Genomic DNA, 19,607 nt, shown 5'->3' with positions numbered 1-19,607 from the left:
TCACTCTCCTCCTCCTCCTCCTCCTCCACCTCCTCCCCCCCCTTCCCTCTCTCCCTCACTATCTCTTTCCCCTCACTCTCTTTTGTGGTCTCGCTCTCTCCTCTTTACACACACACTCTCTCTCTCTCTCTTTCTCTTCCAGTGCAGAGGGGAAGGAGGGAGAAGGAGTTGATTTATTCTGTGCCCTGAGGAAGTTGTGTGATGCAGCGTGACCTTCACAGTCAGCTGCCGTAGTGCACACGCTCACACACACACATACACACACACACATACTGTCACTTCAGAGCAATGAGGAGGAGAGAGGCGGGGTGAGCGATAGAGAAAGGGAGGTAGAGACAGGAGAGTGGCACAGATAGCACAAAAAGACAATCCTGACTTGCATGTTTGTTGCATATTCACTCCTTCAGAGGACTGAAGGGGAAATATAGGAAAGGGTGTTCAGTACACATACAGATTTTGATGATACGGCACACTGTGTTTTAATTACTGATGAGACACCTTGTTTGTGGTCATCCATCATGGTCTGAAAACGTGTTCTCAGTCACTAAAAACTTACCTTCATTCTGCTGTCCTATGTTCTGCACAGATCACGTAAAAAAAACACTTGGTTTTCCTGATAATGGTATCAGTGATCTCCAGTCATCTCGCCCACATTCACACCTCGTCACAGCTAAATAACCTTCCTCCACTCTCAAGTTCAATTAAATCCCTTCTCTGCAACCCAGTCCGCCTGCATTAAACAAAAGAGGGTGCCTGTGGATATTTACAGTCTGTATATTGAATGCTGCTGATTAATAAGTACTTCTGAGTGTGTGTGTTGGCAAGTATGGATGCAGCGCTAGCTTGCTTCAGTCTTACCATAATAGCCTTTAGGTGTCTGGAAAAATAATTATGATTAGCAGTCATACACCCAATTTTCTCAAATTCTTTCCTATTGTTTTTTCTTTTATTCCTCTAATCTTTCCTTTCTTTCACACTGACTTCTTCCCTTTACTTTCCTCTTGCACCCTTTATTCTGTCCCTCTTCCCTTAATTTCTTATTCCCATCCCCTTTAAGGAAATGTTTTGGGTGAGGAGGGCTTTGGCAACGTTTTCTTTTTCTCTGATTTGTACTGATTTTATCGATAATAACCAAAAGAGACAAAGCACAAACAATTTAAGATGCTGTACCCCAATTTAAACCATATTTCAATGAAACAATCATTTTGATATAGCTATTAAAATGTACATTTAGAAAAGTTATTAGCAGTTGCCAAATTGATGGCAAACATAAAAAATGGTGAATCTCTATTTTTGACCTGCTAAGCTACCACCTGGGCTCTGAACTGGACTTAAAGCGTACCACTGAATTTGTATGATATTATAGGCTAACTTTATAGGACACACTTAACTCTCTTTATGGACCGTTGACACAGTCCATAACTCACTTGATACAGTTCTTCTCTCCTCTATCTGCCTCTAGTTGGTCGTTCTGTGGCTGGAACACGACTGTCGATACCAGTACACTGAGGATCTACTCCAGCACGTCCGCTATGGCCTGATGGACGTCCCCACACTGCACCACCTTGCCCGTAGCCACCCTCTGGTCCAGTCCAGCCCTACCGCTGCCGCCCTTGTGGAGGAGGCCCTGGATTACCATCATGCCACCTTTGCCCAGCCCCTCCACCAGTCGGCCCGCACCAGGCCCCGTTTCCAGTCTCTCACCCTCTACATAGCTGGCGGGCGTAAGCGGGAGGTGAGCAGAGTCAGGGAGCTGCGGTACTTCAACCCAGCAGCTCAGGAGCACGTACGCGTCGCTGGCGGGTCAAACTGGAGTGAGCTGGTGCCCATGCCCACTGGTCGCAGCCACCATTGTGTGGCCGTAATGGGGAATTTTCTCTTTGTTGTGGGTGGGGAGGTGGAGCATGCCACTGGGAGGACGTGTGCTGTAAGGACAGCTTGTCGATACGACCCTAGGGGCAACTGTTGGACTGAGATTGCCCCCATGAAGGCCTGCAGAGAACACTTTGTCCTGGGTGCTCTGGGTCAGTACCTGTATGCAGTAGGGGGCAGGAATGAGCTGAGGCAGGTGCTGCCCTCTGTGGAGCGCTACTGTCCCAAGAGGAACAAGTGGATGTTTGTCCAACCCTTCGACCGCTCACTGTCCTGCCACGCCGGGTGTGTGGCTGACAACCTGCTCTGGGTCTCAGGTATATATACAGTGATATGGAAGAAGAAACTCACACACTTCACATATGCCTTACATTTACTGTATATGTATTCTACTCATCTACACATTAACATGCAGACACACTGCTTGACCCGTAGTTCAGATATACACTGCTTTATGCTCCCTGATAAAAGCAAAGAGTGTTATTCCTTTGTATTACAGGTGGGGTGACGAACACAGCTCAGTACCAGAATCGACTGATGGTGTACGACCCAGAACAGGTAACTGTGATCAACTCATACTTCTAGTATATTAAGAAAGACAGCTCTGTGAGTAGCCAAATCAGTGGCTGTATGTTTTGCAGAATTTCACATTTTTTAAAGCTGCTCGAATTAATATTTTCATATTAACAATGGATGAAATGACTCTGTCTGATGCGAAAGGTTTAACTTGTAGTGATGGTTCCACAGAGAGGCCCTCATCAGAGTCTAAAAGTCTGAGCAAGACAGCACTGTACTTAAATTTCTCCATGCATCCACCAACATGTTCTGATGCTCTGATTCTGAAGTGTTTACCTTTTAAGGCTGCTTTCCCTTCTCCACGCACCTCGCATGTATTCGATGTACTCCCATGCTACGTCAGTTATTACAGATGAAGATTTTTAGTATTTTATTTTAGACTTTAGTCGCTCGTCTTTCCTTGTCTAAATAAGAGTGTGAAGATGGTGGGAGTGCTATTGTTCAGACTGTTAGGACAAAATTGTGGCTTTGGGCTGTAGAAACAAAAGTCGACTGATGTTGTCACAGTAATGTTCTTAATGTGAGCGTAACAATAATGACTTATTTTCAGAAAATGAATGCAGACATTATGAACACTGTGACTAATTACACAACAGGCAGGTGTCAAGAGTCTGCTAATTGATTTTCACACCATATGGAAATTAATGGAGACCAATGACATCGTGAAAATTGGGAAAACTTCATAAAACACGTACTTACTACAGCTTACTTTAGAATTCTCCTCTGCTACTGGCCATTTAATGTAAATCCTCCACTACAAGGTTAGAACCTTTAATCCTAAATACAGAATACATTTATACACATACATCTAGTTTGTTTTAGTGCATCGTGGATGAAAATGGATTTAATCAAACATCATTTCTATATTTGCAATAGTCACACACATCTAGCTGTAGTGGAATGTAAGCTGCAGTTTCTGTTTGTGTATGTATATGAGCCAGCTGTTAAAGAGGGCTGGATCCTGGTGAGGCTGTATATGGATGTATGCGGTGTGTATATGTGTAAGGTGCATATCCATATGGGTCTGTGTTTGTACATGTCGGCATGGAAGCGAGGGAACGAAGAAGCGAGTGAAAGAGAGAGGGAGAGAGTCTCATTTGTATTCACCATGAATCTACATTCACCTGCCAGAGCAACAGCAACCCCCCCACCCACTCTACCCTCAACAGATGGCCACCCGTCAGCTCCCAGCAGACGCACACACACATACACTCTCTCATTCTCTGCCTCAATCAAACACTCGCACTCGCACACACACACACACACACACACACACACAGACACACACACACACTGACACAAAATAAGCTTCGACACACTTAGTGAAATGAGCAGGGATCCTCGGTGTAAAATGGAGTGGCTGAAACATATGATTAGAAATAGGGAGGGAAGTCATTAGTACAAACCAGAGCTCCAGTGTCACGTTATTTATCTAGCACTGAGCATACATCAATTACCCATGCATGGATATGCTTAAATATTAATCTTTTTATTCATCCTCCTTCCCTTCCCACCCTCTCTGTTTCTCTCTGCCTCCCTCTTCGTACTCCATCTCACGTCCTTCTCATCTGCATCATATCATTTTCTTCCCTCTTTCCTGGCCTCCATCTGCTTTCCCCCTCCAATCCATTCTCCACCACCTCCACCTCCTTTTTCAGGACCAGTGGTTGCCCCGCAGCCCCATGTTGCAGAGGCGAGTTTACCACGTCATGGCAGCGGTGAGGAGGCAACTCTATGTGCTAGGCGGGAACGACCTGGACTACAACAACGACCGAATCCTGGTCCGCCATATCGACTCATACAACATGGACTTGGACCAGTGGACGCGCTGCTCCTTCAGCCTTCTCACGGGTGGGGAAAGTGAAGAAACCACACATGTGGCATTTATACTGTAGATGATTAATCAGTTGATAGTAACTAACTGGTCAACCATCTAGGCTGCAAGACTACGTTCTTTCCTTTCAGTGTTGCTATAGACGGAAACAGGTAGAAAGGTTCTTGCTAGTATTGACATACAATGTTTGACATACATTTATTCACTTTCTTGCTGAGAGTTAGATGAGAGGATTGATACCACTCTCAGATTTATATGCCAGATATATTTATGATGGGTTTAGCTTGAGACGAGACACAATTGAAACCGGCAACTTTACAGTTTTGGTGGGTCTTATTGGGCCACAGCAGGCAGCTGTTTAAAAAAGAACCAAACGACATAGACACTATGTTAGCGACACGCCAACATTGTTGAGCATTTATCAGATTTAGAGCTGGATGTTTCCCTGAGGAGTTGATGGAAAGTTGCCTGGAAAGTCTTTTGAATCTGCTCACATAGGTAGTTGACTGATTCTAGTCTGGCGTCTTGACATAAAGTAGCAGTTTAATTGAAAAGTGAGCACGGACTAAGGATTGGCCAATCAGCAACACAGGCGATACTAATGCTATTGTCAAGCGGTGTGTTGGAACCAAGGGCGAGTAAGAACAGCACTGGAGACCTCCATAAAAAAGATAGATGATGTTCAGGTTCAGGTGGTCTCTAGAGTATGGTCTGAAAAAAAATTCTGTCTGATATCAGGCAAGGTGGAAACCAAAGCAGAGCCAAACGCAGAGTGAATATTGGATTGACATTCTTAGATGGTCAACTCTTCTATAAATCCCTGAAAACATACATTCTCTATGACAAATGACGGAGTACTACAGTAAAGCACTGTTTTCTGCCTGAGGTGGAACTGTTTTAGTTATTTCACATGAGTGAAAAAAGATGATGTCACATCATTCTGCACACCAATCAAGATTTGGTGACAGTGCAGTCACAAAGTGAGTGAACAGTTGTGAGGTTGTTGCTTATGTTGGCCACCGTCAGTTAAATCAGATCAGACCACACCCACACAGTGCTGATGAAGCAGATGTGTTAAAGTCTTAATACATAAATATGGATTTAAAATAAATAAAAAAATACATAAAAAAAAAAAGAAGAACTTCAAGTTCTGCTTATTTAGTTCACTCCAGGGACTTCTATGCCAATTTACCTCAAGCACAGTGTATTTTTACTTGTGTATGTTGTAGTTGGAAACATAAGTTGAGTAAAGCTCTCTGCTTCATCCTCCTCTCATTAGATAAAAACATGACACATGATGCCTCCCTGCTGGTTGTGAGTAGGTGGTGTGATGATATACAGTGAAAACACATATATCCTTACTTTGGAGCCGTGGGCATGCTGCATCTATAGCGGCCATACTGGTGGAGGTGGGATGGAGTACCACCTCCATCGTGCACATGCTGTACTGTAGGATGCGGTCATATTTCTCTCATTTCATGTGGTAAGTCTTCAGTGAAGGCTTACAGGGTTTAAAGTTCAGGTAACTTTGCTATTCCTCCTTCTCTACTCCTGTATGACTTTCCTCTTCTCTTCTAGGATCTTCTCCATATTCTATCTGTAAAAGTTTAAGACAAAGTCACAGGAAAGAGAACGGGAGCTCAATCTTTGCTCTCCATTCCATACACCCCCGCCCTTGCCCCATCTTTTCTCCATTTATCTCCCTCTCTGCCTCTCAGGGGACATAGAAGTCATATTCTCACAATGCCCTCTGCTTGGCACAGTGAAACATTGTGCCGGCTCTGTCCTCCCCAGGTCAAAATGAGTCCGGAGTTGCCGTCCATGATGACAGGATCTATGTGGTCGGAGGATACTCCATTTGGACCAACGAGCCTCTGGCATGCATTCAGGTGAGAGAAGTGGCTTTTAGATTTAGCCTCAGCCCCACAGTTGTGACATGTCTGAATTATCACATAAAGTGGTATGATTTCAGCTGTTCTAGTGACAATATGCTGTCGAAGTAAAACAGAAGCACACTACTTATGATATAGTGAATTGAACATGACTATATATCATGTATAGTAAGACATGGAATAAGTGAAAAGTGGAAATGTGATACATTTTTTTAAAAAGCAGAACTGAAGATTTGTTTTAATGTTGCCTTCAAGTGCTGTCAAAAATATTGCATTAGATTACAAGTTAAGCATACACCATCTAGCAAAATAATAAAAGCTTTGAAAATGAGTGATTTTCAAATATTTCAGAGTTACCAAATGTGACTGTAGGGTGCCAAAGAGCATGATTTGAAATTCATGGTGATAAATTATTTGTCTTTTTCCTTTCCCTGCTCCTCCACTGCCTGGTTTCTTGCCAAAAAAAATTCTAGTGCTGGTGACCTCCACTGCAAATTGGTAGCAAGAATGTACTCATGCAAACAGTCTTCCAGGAATCTCTCAACTTTATATGCTAAAGTTAATTTAAGTGGGGAGGAAGCTGGTATAACTAACAGGACAAGAACGGTTAAACCTAGATAAAATGCAGTGCAGTACCCTCAGTTCTGCTAAGTGGAAAGATTTCTAGAAATCATTTTTATTTCTTCAAAGATAATGAAGTAAAGCATCCGCATACTCAGATCTGTTCAAAAATCTTCCGGTCAAGGCAAAAACAGATAGCTGAAGAAGGTCTGTGGCTGAATTCTCACAAATTAGGATTTTTGCACGGATTTGAGTGTGCAGATGCTTTTCTCCATTGAGTTTTCTATCTATCTATCTATCTATCTATCTATCTATCTATCTATCTATCTATCTATCTATCTATCTATCTATCTATCTATCTATCTATAGCACCAGCCCCTCAGTTAAATCTAACATTTTTTTTCTCTTTACTCCAAGGATAAAAGAAACAGTGCAATGGCAGATCGACCATTATTGCAGACAATGTTCTACTTAAATATCTTACTCACTTATAATCAGCCAGAAACAGAAACCGGGTTTATAGATTGATGACTGTTTCATTAATCTTTAATACCAACCAAACTTAAAGCTCATGAGAAATATATTCTGGAAATATTATTCATAGTGAAACAGCCATAGATAGGAATGGATGGTCAGAGAGCTTCAAACTAATGTAGAGTGCAATACTGATGGTAAAAGAAATGTAGCCTTATACTACAGAGATATTATTCATCTCTGTATTACTGCACTTGGAAAAAAAAAAGAAAAATTAAAAAGAATAATAACACTTTGTCCACTCTGCCTTTATGTAAGTGATATACCTTCCCCCCAACTTTCACTGTTTATGCTTCTTTATATGTAAAATTGTAGCTATGTGCTCACATGACCTTGAGGAAGACGCTAAACCCAACAAGTTGCTGCTGATGGTCAGGCCACTTTTTGTGGGTGTGGGTGTGTTATTGGGAAGCTTTGTCCGTTAAGGTAGAAAAATGCTTTCTAAGTGCTTCTCCGCCATGTAGATGTAGGAATTGAGTTGTTTGCATAGTGGGAATGTGAAGTATGGCTGCTTCTACAAAGCCAATTGTCTTTTGGTTCCATTTGTCAATACATCCAACTGTTGTTGAGGCATTTCACATTAATACCACATGCCAACCTCATGGTGGTGCTATAAGTCATCAGGATTCCTCCACTGGGGATCATGAATGTCTGTACACAGTTTCATTTCTCTATCCAATAGTAGTTGAGATATGATCATTTATTCCACCAGGTGGATGCAGTACTTTTTGTTCTTTGAATTCCGTAACTTTAAGATATATCTGTGTTCTGTCTCTAATGTGATGATAGTTCACTTAGACAACCCCCACCCTTGGCTCCATTATCAAATAGATTTCAAATTCTGTGCAGCCAAGTGTAGTGGTGTAGTTTATGAAGAAAACCACATATTACCGTATACATTTCCTCTACTCAGGTGCTGGATCTGAGCACAGAGGGGAAAGAGGAGGTTTTCTACGGGCCAACACTGCCATTTGCCTCCAATGGGATAGCAACTTGTTTCCTCCCCGCTCCTTACTTCACCTGCCCAAACCTACAGACTCTTCAAGTACCCCATCACAGGATAGGTGCTGTTTAAACCACTGGTGAACAAAACGCCCGAAAACACGAACACGTAACCAGAGAATGGACTGTGGACTGCCAGGATTTGCAAACGTGACTGACAAAACTACTGGATCATAGTAATCATCCTGGAACCTGCCATCTCTGTCACACAAGTGTACAGGGATTTCTTTGAGACCCAAATGTAATAACAATACTTTCCTGATCTACAAGAGCCATGTGATTCTGCAAGCTTGTAGGAAACTGAAAATCAAGCAGCCGTCAGCTGTAATACAGCATATCTGTTGTATTTCCCCAAAGACCAAGACACCGTTCATGATGTCCAGTGAAGACGCGACAAGCAAGTTAAGGAAAAAAAAATATCTCCAGAGAGATTATGATTCCCTCAGAAGACAAGGAACAAAATGCCAATCCTATTCCCAATTAAGTGACTTGTGGTAAGCAGACATCACTGAATACTCAGTTATCCACACACAGTTCAAAGAAACTGTTGTTTTGTTACCCATTATAGGGCTGGAGGAGCTTTTCTCTCTAGCGCTCCCATCAAACCTCTATAATCACTTTAGTAGCCTGAAAAACATGTGCAGGATGTTTTTTCAAGATACAGAGGACAAAGCCTGTTTTCGCATTGACTCGCATGTACTTTGAAATTACAGATTGGGTTAGCAAGTATCAAGAGCCTGAGGCTGAAGCCCATCACTGCATAAATGACCATGTGATTTGATTGTTATTCAAATAAGGCAAAAATTACTTTATTTTCCTGCAACATGCTACTGTATGTGTGAGTTTTTTTTTTTTTATTATTATGCTCAGGACCTAAGACTGTTTATGTTTTATTGAACGTCTGGCCATTGTCAGCATTTGGAGACTATCTGTTAAATATTCTCCAAAGTGTGTATATGATATTATAATAATGTGATTTTCAAAACAAAATCTTTCACTGAAAGACTGCACTCCCTCGTCTGTCCAAAACGACATGTCTGAAAGAATACACGGAACATTTTCAGAATAAAGAAGCTGCTTAAATAAAAAGGTCAGGGAGACTGTTAATAGCTCTAATTGAAAGGTGAATTATTTAGCAACATTATACAACTAAACACTCATTTAATTTATTTAATTTAAATCATCGCCTCCACTGCTTTTCTTTTGCTTCTCCATCCACCTCTGATACTGCTGGAGAAAAGGAAGAAAAGGAATGCAGTACAGCAGAGAGCTGTTCAGATGAAGGGGTGCATTGCAGTTAGATGAGGCTGGAAAATGACTAGCAATGACAGAAAATGGGACTCGGTGATTGTGGGAGACAGGAGTGAGACTTCATGTGATTAGGTGCAAACTAAAGCCGGATTGCAAGAGATTGCTGCGACTTGGAAAGGCGAGAGAGAGAGCGAGAGAGAGAGAGAGAGAGAGAGAGAGAGAATTGGAACAAACAGTACTCTCCTTTACTCTCTTCTTTTTTTCCCCTTGCTACTGAACTCTTTGGGTTCGCCCACGACTGTCATCAAATCTGTAATTCAGAGTGCCAACCGAGTAGAGACAGATCCAGCACCTGATGGTGTAAGCACAAATAGTCTGTGCTCACTTCACTGCTCACATTCCTCACCATAGAACTGAAATGAAAAGGTGGAGACGGATATGAGCACATTCATATTTATTGTCACATTTTATTTCATTAATATTGCATCTGTGAAAATGCAAGGCTTTACAATATGTACATTATATACAACCTGTAACATTAGGTATATAAGTCCATGATTGGACATAGTTTCACAGTTCTTTCACCTTAAGCTTGAATATTCACAGTTGTGTGTAGATCCAGGTTTAACATGATCACCCTCATACTTTGTAAGACAGTCATGTAAAGCAGCACTGCAGTGCCCTTTTCTGTAGCCAAATTAAGAGATTTGGCAAGAAAGAGAAGGTTGTATGACTAACAAGTGGTTCTTGGAGCCAGCGACAGGTCCTTCTTCAGTCTGCTTCCAGACTGGTTATTTCTGCCTGCCCACTCTCCCCGAGGAGGCACAGCAACTTCCTATATGCACTCCTACACAGAGAGATGGAGCGGTCATATAAGTGAACACACACACACACAGACAAAAACAAAAGCTCAGTACGGAATACCTGCCGATTGTCTAGACAACTTAAAAATAGTTTAAGGCCATGAATAAATTCTACGTGGCTACCGAGATGTGATTCATGTGCTCGCTCACCTCAAGGCGATGTTCCTGCCCAGTCCTCTCTTGTGTTCGGTGTTTCTCAGGCTGACAGACAGGTTGGGAATGAGAGCTTGAACCACGGAGGCATCTAAAACAGCCACCGTCTCCAGGACACTGTATACCTGCCTGTCATAGACTCCCTCGTTCTCCTCCACAAACGACCTGGGAACATTGGGATTACGCAGTACAAAAGAATGAAGGATAAAAGAGGCTCTAATGTAATAACGGTGCCTGTGGTGCATGCATCAAGCTTTGTGCATCCTGTGAAACCATCACACGCAGCTCTAATGCAGGTGCAGATATTTATTGCCAGACATTATTGTCAATTACCGTAAAACAGCGATCATCTGGTCACACGGTGCTCCTGTAGATGCAGCAGCACATCGCTCCACCACAAGCTGTAAGGCATCTGTGCTCGTCTTCCTCACTGCACGGAAAAAAAATTGATTACTATGAACACAAAATTGATTGTCAAAACGTGTCCTTTTCTGTATAATTTGCTCCAAAGTGAGGATTGATGAAAATTATAAACCTTAAGGATGTGTTTGGAAGCATTCTGCTGATAGTAAGTACTATGATTACAGCATTTGTTGAGCTGATATTGAAGTGAAGTCATAACAGATGACGGTCTGTTCACATTTATTTTGAAGAACTAAGAAGAACATTATGTTTGTCAGAACTGGGGAGTATCAGGAAATGAAGAAACCTCTCCGTAAATTCTCTTTTGTACCGTAACTTTTGTCTTGCCCACATTAGTTGATACCCTTTATATCAAAACATGGAACTACACTTCATGAGCTTCAGATTATTTAGTGCGCATATGCATGAGTGTGATCTTACCCTGTGGTTCGTTGACCAGCATTATGCAGCGCAGCAGAGACGGGAGGGGCAGAGTGAGGAGAGCGGGGTCGGAGTCGCTGTTTCGTCTCAGAAGCTCAAAGAGGAACATCATGACCGATGCTAGCCGAGGTGGAGGGGCATGACCTTTAAACTGCACGAAGTTCTCACTGTAAAATTAGAAAAGGGGACATTTCCAGTAACTTCAAGTTGTGAAGAAGAATTGCACAGTTTAGGAAATATATTTTTGATAAAGACAAAAAAAAAATCTACAAAAATACGGTTAGAAAGATTAAAACTCATCCTGTCCTTATATACAGAGCACACTGCACAAGTTCATCTGTTGAATCATATCCAAACAATCACGATCTGGACGTAAAATTAATATCAAAGCCAGACAGTTATGGGCTGGCAAACTCCCTGTTCTGGAAACCTACCAGAGCACCTCCAGGATGGTCTTCCTCAGTGCTGCTCCCCAGGTGGTTGGATTGGCCTCACAGGCGCTCAGAAGCACTGGGTGGTTGGCAATGACGCCAATGGAAGGTGAGGCAGGAAGGAAATAGTCCAGATACCTGCGGGTAACGGAGCGGAGCTGCTGCTTCAGGTAGACACCCTGAGACTGAGACACACTGGAAGCCACTGACAGACCCTGCAGGAGAATAATTCAAAGCGTCACGATGGAGACGTGAACACATTACAAACGAGAGATGAAAGGGTTTTGATCAGGGTTTCAGGTCTCTTTCATAAACATCTTTAGGGCTACTGCGTGTCCTAATTGTCCACGTGTTTGTGATTCAGGGTTCAATATGTGTTTGTCCTAACCTGTAGATATAGAGGCAGGCTGTCCCTGAGAGATTTGTCCTGCTGTGTGAGGTTGTGGGGAAGCAGCAGCCCGTCCACAATGCGAAACAGCAGCTGCTGGGCTTTAGATGTGGCCAGCAGGGGGCTCCAGTGCTTCACTATGCAACCTGAATCAAACAGAGACACTCATAGTCAGATATACAAGTATAATGACTTCTGACTACAGTTTGTGACTCATACCGCGCTGTAAATATATGGAAACAATGGCTTCATGAAGCTGCTCCAATGGTATAATGTGTTTGAAGTATACAGGCTCTGCGCCTACCAACAGCCCAGTACACCAGCTGCAGTCCCTCGGGGTTCTTGCTGATCAGAGAAGGTTTAATGTGTTTCATGATGTCACCAATGTAGTCCAGGGCTCTGGTCACCATGGCCGAACGCTCAGACAGAATCTGCAGTCCACTGTACACGCTGCCTACAGCCTGACGCCACGAGAAAGCAGATAAGAAAAGAAATGTATGGAAATACTTTCATGTAAATACAAGCTGCCATAGAAGAGACCGATATGCTAAGCATGCATCACATGTAGTGCAGATTTGAATTTTGACTAAGATATGCTGAGTACTATACATCTCAGGGACGTTCAGGTGTAAACAGACAGAAACAGCAGACAATGTCTCAATAACTAGGACTAATCTAACCAGGGCTAATTTAATCCAGAATCAAACACCATAGACAGAACATAACAGTATTTCACACACACCATGTTACCTTGACAAACATCTCCAGGACTGTAGTGGGTTCTGGCCTGGTGGCTGTGGACTGGAGGCCCGCTCTCTGCAAAAGACTGTCCACCTCAGGAAGCCTCAGCACAAGCCGGGTCAGTTCATACAGCTGCTCCTCCATGGCCCGACCTAGAAGCCATGCAGGCACAAACATGGAGTATGTTAATAAGAATGCGTAATTTGGGGTTTTAAGGAGTCAATTTGCACACTTCATTTTTGGCCTGACATGATAAAAATTTGATCTAATGTATGATACTAGTTGTAAAAGATATTCTTGGGAACAGAGTATATGTCATCTGCAAAACTCCCTGATCCCGAGTAGATCAAATTCTCCAACCTTTACTGTCTGGGATACACCTCTCTGAATTTCATGATATGCCAGAAATACATATACACAAATTTTGCCAACGGATGGTTCTTTATATATCACATTGTAGACTCTGTGGCGTTTACCTGTTCTGCTGTCAGACCCATCTGGGTTCTTGTGAAGGTGTTGCTGTAGAACACAGCGGAACCAGGCCCTCACTGACAGGCTTTGTGCTGAACCGGACACGATGACAGCAGAGTTGCTGCTTAGTGAGGACACCAGCTCACTGAAAGAGACAGAATCATTTCACACACATGTGTGAAGTTAGAAACAACTACTGGATGTACTGCTCTTTACTGTCGACAGAGATATGATAAAATATCAGCCATCAAATAGGTGAGTGGCACGTTCATTGTATGTTCTTCCATATATACACACTTTACATGTCAATGTTAAAATTCTATTTCTGTGCCTCGTTATGCAGCTCTGACAGGAGAATGTCTATGCAGAGTCACAATCAAAATAATGCAAAAGCATTGAAATCCACTCGTCTTGAAAACATAAATATCTCTTTCTGTCAGATGACATGCACTTTTTAACCATGAGTCTAGAAGGACAGGGGAGGTGAACGTTTCCGTGGAAATGGTAATTTAATGACATTTCTGCATGAATGAAACCATTACTTCATTTAATAAATTACAGCTTAAACAGTAGTGATCTGAGACTTGGCAAGCTGATACTTATACACAGTAAATATGAGTGTCCTTGTTCAGGTTTTATATTCAAGTGTAGCACCTTAATATCACTTGGCACTCTCTGAAGAGGACCTTTGAGGGTGACGTTGTTTTGTACTCAAGAGTGTAATTTTGAAGATGTACTACATTCTGTATTCAGTTTAGAGGCACGGGTGCAATTTCTTCATTAAAACCAATTTTGACAATACCAAGGACGTTCAACGTCTAATTTATTAATTAGATGCTGCCAAATATACCTACAGGACTTGTGGAAACACTACTACTATATCAAGTGGTGTCTGCCGTGATAAAGCTTGATAGCTGACAGGTACAGAATTGTACATCATCGTCGTCTGACTGACCTGATGTTTTCCCATCAGGAGTGATGTGATGAAAATGCTTTCTGGTTGAGGTACAGGCATGATGGGGTGGATCTCAAAGGCTAAGTGTACCTGTTTTGGAGCAGATGGGGAAGGTAGCGAGTCACCAGAAGTGGGTGAACCATGTCGTCCCAGCCAAAGCATTGCATGATGGACTGGACTGGGTTGGGCTGAAGGTCTTGAGGAGCAGAGCTGGGCAGATCAAAGGCCAGTAGGGTGAAGCCTGAGGAAGATGAAATCACTTCATTTTTGTTTGAACTACTAGAATGTTGATACATGTGTGATTTAAGTGCAGTGTACGGATGTTGTGAAATGTTCTATCACATATCCATTTTTGTTGTCCAAAACTCTTTCTTGACCTCCCTCCACTCTCTCCTTATTCAATCCCCCCTCCCTCTGCTTAGTGTCTTTTTACTCCCAATGGATGTCACTGACCTGCAGCAGCATCCGCCAGCTGTGCTGGAGGGGTCTGAGAGAGGCGTAGGTTGCGCAGGAAGGGGAAGAAGTGCGCCCAGAGTGCTGCTGCTACCGCTAGGTGGCGCTCTTTCACCACACTGGTGGTAGCAGGAGCCCATGCCAAGGCGGGTGCTGACTGGACACTGCGCTGATGGACCCGTCTAGAAGGACACAGACACACATACACAAAAGAAAAACAAATGCTAAATCCGAACATAGCGCTCCCTCTTGTGTACAACACCCACAGCCCTCCAACTCCGCCCTCTACTTTCTCAAATCCTTTTGCTCCCCTGTTTCTCTCTTTCACTCCTTCTTCATGTGTTTTTCCTCTCTTCTCTCTTGGGGGATTACTGGGTGCGGCGGTGCGCTGCAGTGTGGAGCAGAACGGGGTGGAGGTAGAGGTGGGGAAAGAGAGGAGGATATTATAGGCATAGAGTGGAGCCTAATGCTGATCCCCTGTACACAGACTATACTTTGGCTCTTCTGGCTCATCCCTGGCCCTGGCCCCAGCCGCTACAGCAGCCCCACAGTGGCTGGCATTAGCCCAGATAAGCAGCTGAAGGAGCTGTAATCTCATTTAGACTGGAGATGATCCTCCTGTCCCCCCATTCGCCTGGATGGGGGCTGTGGGGAAGTGGAGCTGAGGTGTGCTGGCGAAGGAGGAAAGGGTAGAGGAACTAATAACCCCCCCGTCACCCCATCCCACCCCCATCTATCCCATCTTCAACCACGCTACTGTGGTACACACACACATACACACACACACACCTCAGCAGTGCCTTCCCTTCCAGCAAGGTTGCATCTAATCCAGAGAGAGCTGAGACAATCGATTAGAGTCTGAATTCATTAGCCTCGTTACTACTGCGGAATGGGCCTTTCACACCCATCAACCCTCATTGTACAAGACATCGTCAGAGACCTCACTTAATCCTGCTCACTGCGGCTTCTTACAATGTGTACACACAAACACACACTCCTCGTTTAACCCTTCCCCCAGCTGCATCCAACATACAGACAGGTGAAATAAAATATAGCATCCTAATAATGAAAGATCAAACACACAGCCAGCCACAAGCTGACCTTACTTCTTGACCACTTTCTGTTTAACCTTGCCCATGCATCTTTATCGAAACATAAAGGTGTATCTGGTAAATTTTCCGTCAGTAGTTGTCCTTGACTCTGAACAGGAAAAGCTGAACATCCGGTAAAAGGTCTTAATGCTCACAAAAGGAAAACACTTCACAGGGAGCCTTGTATTTTTTTTCAAGCCAAGGAGATGGGGATTAATTGTTTGTACCGAAAACAGATCCAACATGGTGTGCCAATGCCAGCTCACCTCATCAACCAGTGACGCCCCCACCCCTCCCGCAGCAGAGGGTCATGGGAAGGAATAAAACTGAGGAATTATGCCTGGGACTGGCTTCTTGCCTCAGCGCCATGGCGATGGCTATCAAGAGTGAATGCTCGGACCCTTCACTGCCTCAGCCATTGGCAGAATAATTCTCTTAATGTGTGCAGATTCCACACGGCTCTCAGTAGACATAATGATGCACAGGCTAAATTTGCCAGGCTACATAATTGCCCATTAATTGTGTCACAGAAAAAGGCATTAATCACAAAGAGATACAGAGAATTGCCAGGCTGAAGAATTATGTTTAATTTGGCGGGACGGATTTGAAAGAGAGAGCATGGTATTTTTTTATTTGGTTAAATGGGTCAGTGTGGTCGGGGCCATAACACAGAGGACCTCTGGGAGTTCTCTTCTTCTCTCTCTCCTTGGCCATTAATGTGCAAATGTGTACCCTCCAACCCCGAGATCCGAGATGGGAAGTTTGGGAATTAGCAGAGCTAACGAGATACCATGTTACGGGAGCCCGGCACTGAAATAAGTGATGAGCACGTTTTGGTTTGTGTTTCACTTTTGGTGTGTGGGCAGGTGTGTAGGTTAGTGTGTGTCTGTGTGTGTGTGTGTGTGTGTGCAGGGTGGAGAGGTCGGAGCGTAGACACTGGAGAATTAAAGCAATCATACACCTACATGAATCAGTGCGGAGGGCTTGGCAACACTTCACTTTACAATGTCCTTATTCCAGTGTTTCAGCTCATTTATTAACCTTTTTAAAGCAGTGCGAGTATAAGTTGGCAGTGATACTTTCAGTGCTTTGTAAAACTACAAATGAACACAGTATATTTATATAGGCATGAAAACTATTTAAGAGTTTATTGCTTATTGAGAAAAGCAGCAAACTAACTGAGTATCAAACCTTAATATTTTTCTGTGTCAGCATCGCTGACTGAATGTCAAGTACTACATTTGACATTCAGTGCCTGTCCAGGTTTGTACCTTTCTTTTTATCTTTGATCACAAGTTTCTTTTTTGAAGCTGCTCTATTCAACATGTTCATATTAACAATAGATTGAAGGATTATATATATATAATGTCAAAACTTGTGCCCATAGTGTGGATCCCACTGGTAATTATAACGCAAATTTACCCTCAGATTTACGGTGTTTTAGCAGCTTTCTGCTCATTGTTTTGGGTTTTTTAGCATCAATGTCGTCAGTGTCATTTCCAGCAGTTGCTGGCAGCTGATTTTAACAAAGCTGATTGAGAAATCTGCGGCAGTCTCTTCATTTTATTTTCATAAAGGCAGTCATTGCATTAGGGTTCCACTGCAGCTGTGTTAACACTGCAAACATAACTATAATTGAACAAGATTTCAATTACAGTTTGAGCATATGAGTGTAACTGTGGATTTGAAAAGTTTAATAGTACTCACTTTATGCAAATGTAAGCATATAAAGAACTGCTTGGTGCGGATCATTAGAGAGTAAAGTATCATTGCAAACAAGGTGTCAGTCTGCTCTTTGGACCGTACTGAATTGAGAATCTACAGTTAAAGATCATACAACATTCCTCACAGACCTTCCAGTCTCACCTGATTTGTATCTACTGTTGCTTCTGTTCCCACCTCTCCCTCCACACATAAACAGACACTGTTTCAGCTGTGGCTCTCTGACCTTCAGCTGGGGTCGATCGTGTAACGAACACCCGTGTCCTACAGCTGAACCCGTCCTGACGCCCTACCGACCAGAGTCTCTCAACAAGCCCACAGCGCCACTGGCGTCCCTATGACGACAGGAGGGTCCATGGAAGATCCCTTGGGCCTGTAACTCTACTCAGAGCTCCAGCAGCACCTGGTGAGGGTGACCTCGGGGCCACTAGGTCTACTGAGACTAACAGGGGCCTCAATGCTACACAGGATCTTTATAGACACTCTTTCCCGCTGACAGCACAATCCACCTATTGTCAGTATCAGAAGTGAGTGGACTCTAGGCTGGGTTGGGAAGAGCAGAAGAGATCAGTCTTCTCTGCTGCAGCCACTTATCAGATTTTAATAAAAGCTTAGCTTGGCCTCGGCTTGAAAACATTTGTCTGAATGTGTCCGCTATCTGTGAGGGAGTACCTATCAGTGAAAGAGAAGAATGAGAGAAACTGAGAAAAAGTAAGTGATTCCTGGGAGCTGGTGAGTATTTAAACAGGCTGTCTCACCTGAGCTGAGCGAGGACAATCTGCAGGAAGCCCAGTGCAGAATTCAGCTCAGATACACGGCAAGCAGGCAACAACCAATCAAACCCTTCGTTGAGGAGCTTTTCCTCCGATAGGTTGAGACTGGTGCTCGTCTCGAAGACCTCAGCCACGCCCTCAAGGTATGAGCCAAGGGGCCCCCAGAGGGCCAGTCTGCGAGAGACCTCTGTGGTCTTATTGTAGAACTCTTTGGCCGTCTCATTAAAGGAGGAGGCCAGCCAGCTGGCCTGTGCACCAACATCCAGACCCCTCTCCTGGAGAAGAAATATCAGATGATGTCAAAAAATCCTGAACTGGCAGAATTTGTGCATCGGCTCGTTGGCTTGCAACAATACACTTCCAGATTACATCTTTGATTAAGAAACATACCTGGAACAATAACAGCAGTGATAGCTGCCCCCTCCAGACCAGGGCGCGGTGTCCTGTGGGGCAGTTAGAGGGAAGAAATCCAAGCAGCTCACAGGCCCTGCTGGCCACGTCTTCCAGCTCCACATTCCTGGCCACCACCAGAAACAGCAGCAGGAAGTTCATGAGGCCTGCCTCTGACAACTCCTGCATCTTCTTTGCGGAGAACTTGGAATAAATCCTAGAAACATAAAACAATAATAGAGGCAGTAAGAGACCATTTTTTTAAAATGTGGCACATGAGATGGTGAGCTAAAAGGAGTTTTGCTCTTTACGTTTTCATTTAGTCTGAGGCAACAAAACAGTTAAATTTTTCACCTTCACTTCAGAGGTGATTTGTTCTTCTGAAACCCCCTGACTTTAAATGCTGACTAACTGAACTTTCCACCCCCATCGTGCACCACACCACCTGCCTCCATCACCCTCTCAGCTCCAGGGGAGAGGCTGGGCGGCCCGGGCCTATGTGTGTGTGTGAGAGAGTGTGTGTGTGTGTGTGTGTGTGTGAGAGAAAGAAAAAGCAAGAGAGGGAGTAAGCATGATCTAACAACGTGCTGGGTGGTTCTCTTACCCAGCACGCTGTTAGATCCTGCGGGCACTGTGGAGAAATGCCTTTAAAGATCATGTTAAATGTCAGAGACACTCAGACACACAGCAGTAGGCGCTTGGTCCCTCTCTCTACAGCCAAACCAATTTACTGCAACACCAGAGAGAGATCGATAAAACCACACACACACACACACACACACACACACACACACACACACACACACACACA

The 19,607-nt window shown here is 43.6% G+C and overlaps 2 protein-coding genes across 5 annotated transcripts in view; one reads left to right on the top strand and one right to left on the bottom strand.

The window, feature by feature from the left end:
• Window positions 1-9,861, top strand: part of klhl32 (kelch-like family member 32) — a 30,466-nt gene extending 20,605 nt beyond the window's left edge. For all 4 annotated transcript variants that reach the window (XM_027287079.1, XM_019256522.2, XM_010736952.3 and 1 more), the window contains 5 exons: window positions 1,463-2,189; window positions 2,372-2,430; window positions 4,107-4,299; window positions 6,077-6,171; window positions 8,183-9,861. In XM_027287079.1, coding sequence (XP_027142880.1) covers window positions 1,463-2,189; window positions 2,372-2,430; window positions 4,107-4,299; window positions 6,077-6,171; window positions 8,183-8,344 — 1,236 coding nt within the window. In that variant the 3' untranslated portion in view covers window positions 8,345-9,861. The remainder of the gene's footprint in view (window positions 1-1,462; window positions 2,190-2,371; window positions 2,431-4,106; window positions 4,300-6,076; window positions 6,172-8,182) is intronic.
• Window positions 9,862-9,968: 107 nt separating this feature from the next.
• The window catches only part of mms22l (MMS22-like, DNA repair protein), a 16,916-nt gene continuing 7,277 nt past the window's right edge, over window positions 9,969-19,607 (bottom strand). The window contains exons 14-26 of the mRNA XM_019256519.2: window positions 18,797-19,013; window positions 18,392-18,681; window positions 14,821-15,002; window positions 14,458-14,608; window positions 13,418-13,557; window positions 12,951-13,093; window positions 12,505-12,661; window positions 12,201-12,346; window positions 11,816-12,027; window positions 11,382-11,548; window positions 10,872-10,968; window positions 10,536-10,703; window positions 9,969-10,369 (exon numbers count right to left, since the gene is read on the bottom strand). Of these exons, the coding sequence (XP_019112064.2) occupies window positions 10,294-10,369; window positions 10,536-10,703; window positions 10,872-10,968; window positions 11,382-11,548; window positions 11,816-12,027; window positions 12,201-12,346; window positions 12,505-12,661; window positions 12,951-13,093; window positions 13,418-13,557; window positions 14,458-14,608; window positions 14,821-15,002; window positions 18,392-18,681; window positions 18,797-19,013 (2,146 nt within the window). The 3' untranslated portion in view covers window positions 9,969-10,293. The remainder of the gene's footprint in view (window positions 10,370-10,535; window positions 10,704-10,871; window positions 10,969-11,381; window positions 11,549-11,815; window positions 12,028-12,200; window positions 12,347-12,504; window positions 12,662-12,950; window positions 13,094-13,417; window positions 13,558-14,457; window positions 14,609-14,820; window positions 15,003-18,391; window positions 18,682-18,796; window positions 19,014-19,607) is intronic.

This window comes from Larimichthys crocea, chromosome XIII (genome assembly GCF_000972845.2).
Source record: "Larimichthys crocea isolate SSNF chromosome XIII, L_crocea_2.0, whole genome shotgun sequence".
Lineage (NCBI taxonomy): Eukaryota > Metazoa > Chordata > Actinopteri > Sciaenidae > Larimichthys > Larimichthys crocea.
The sequence above is the reverse complement of the archived record's forward strand: the minus strand, read 5'-3'. Positions and strand labels throughout refer to the sequence as shown.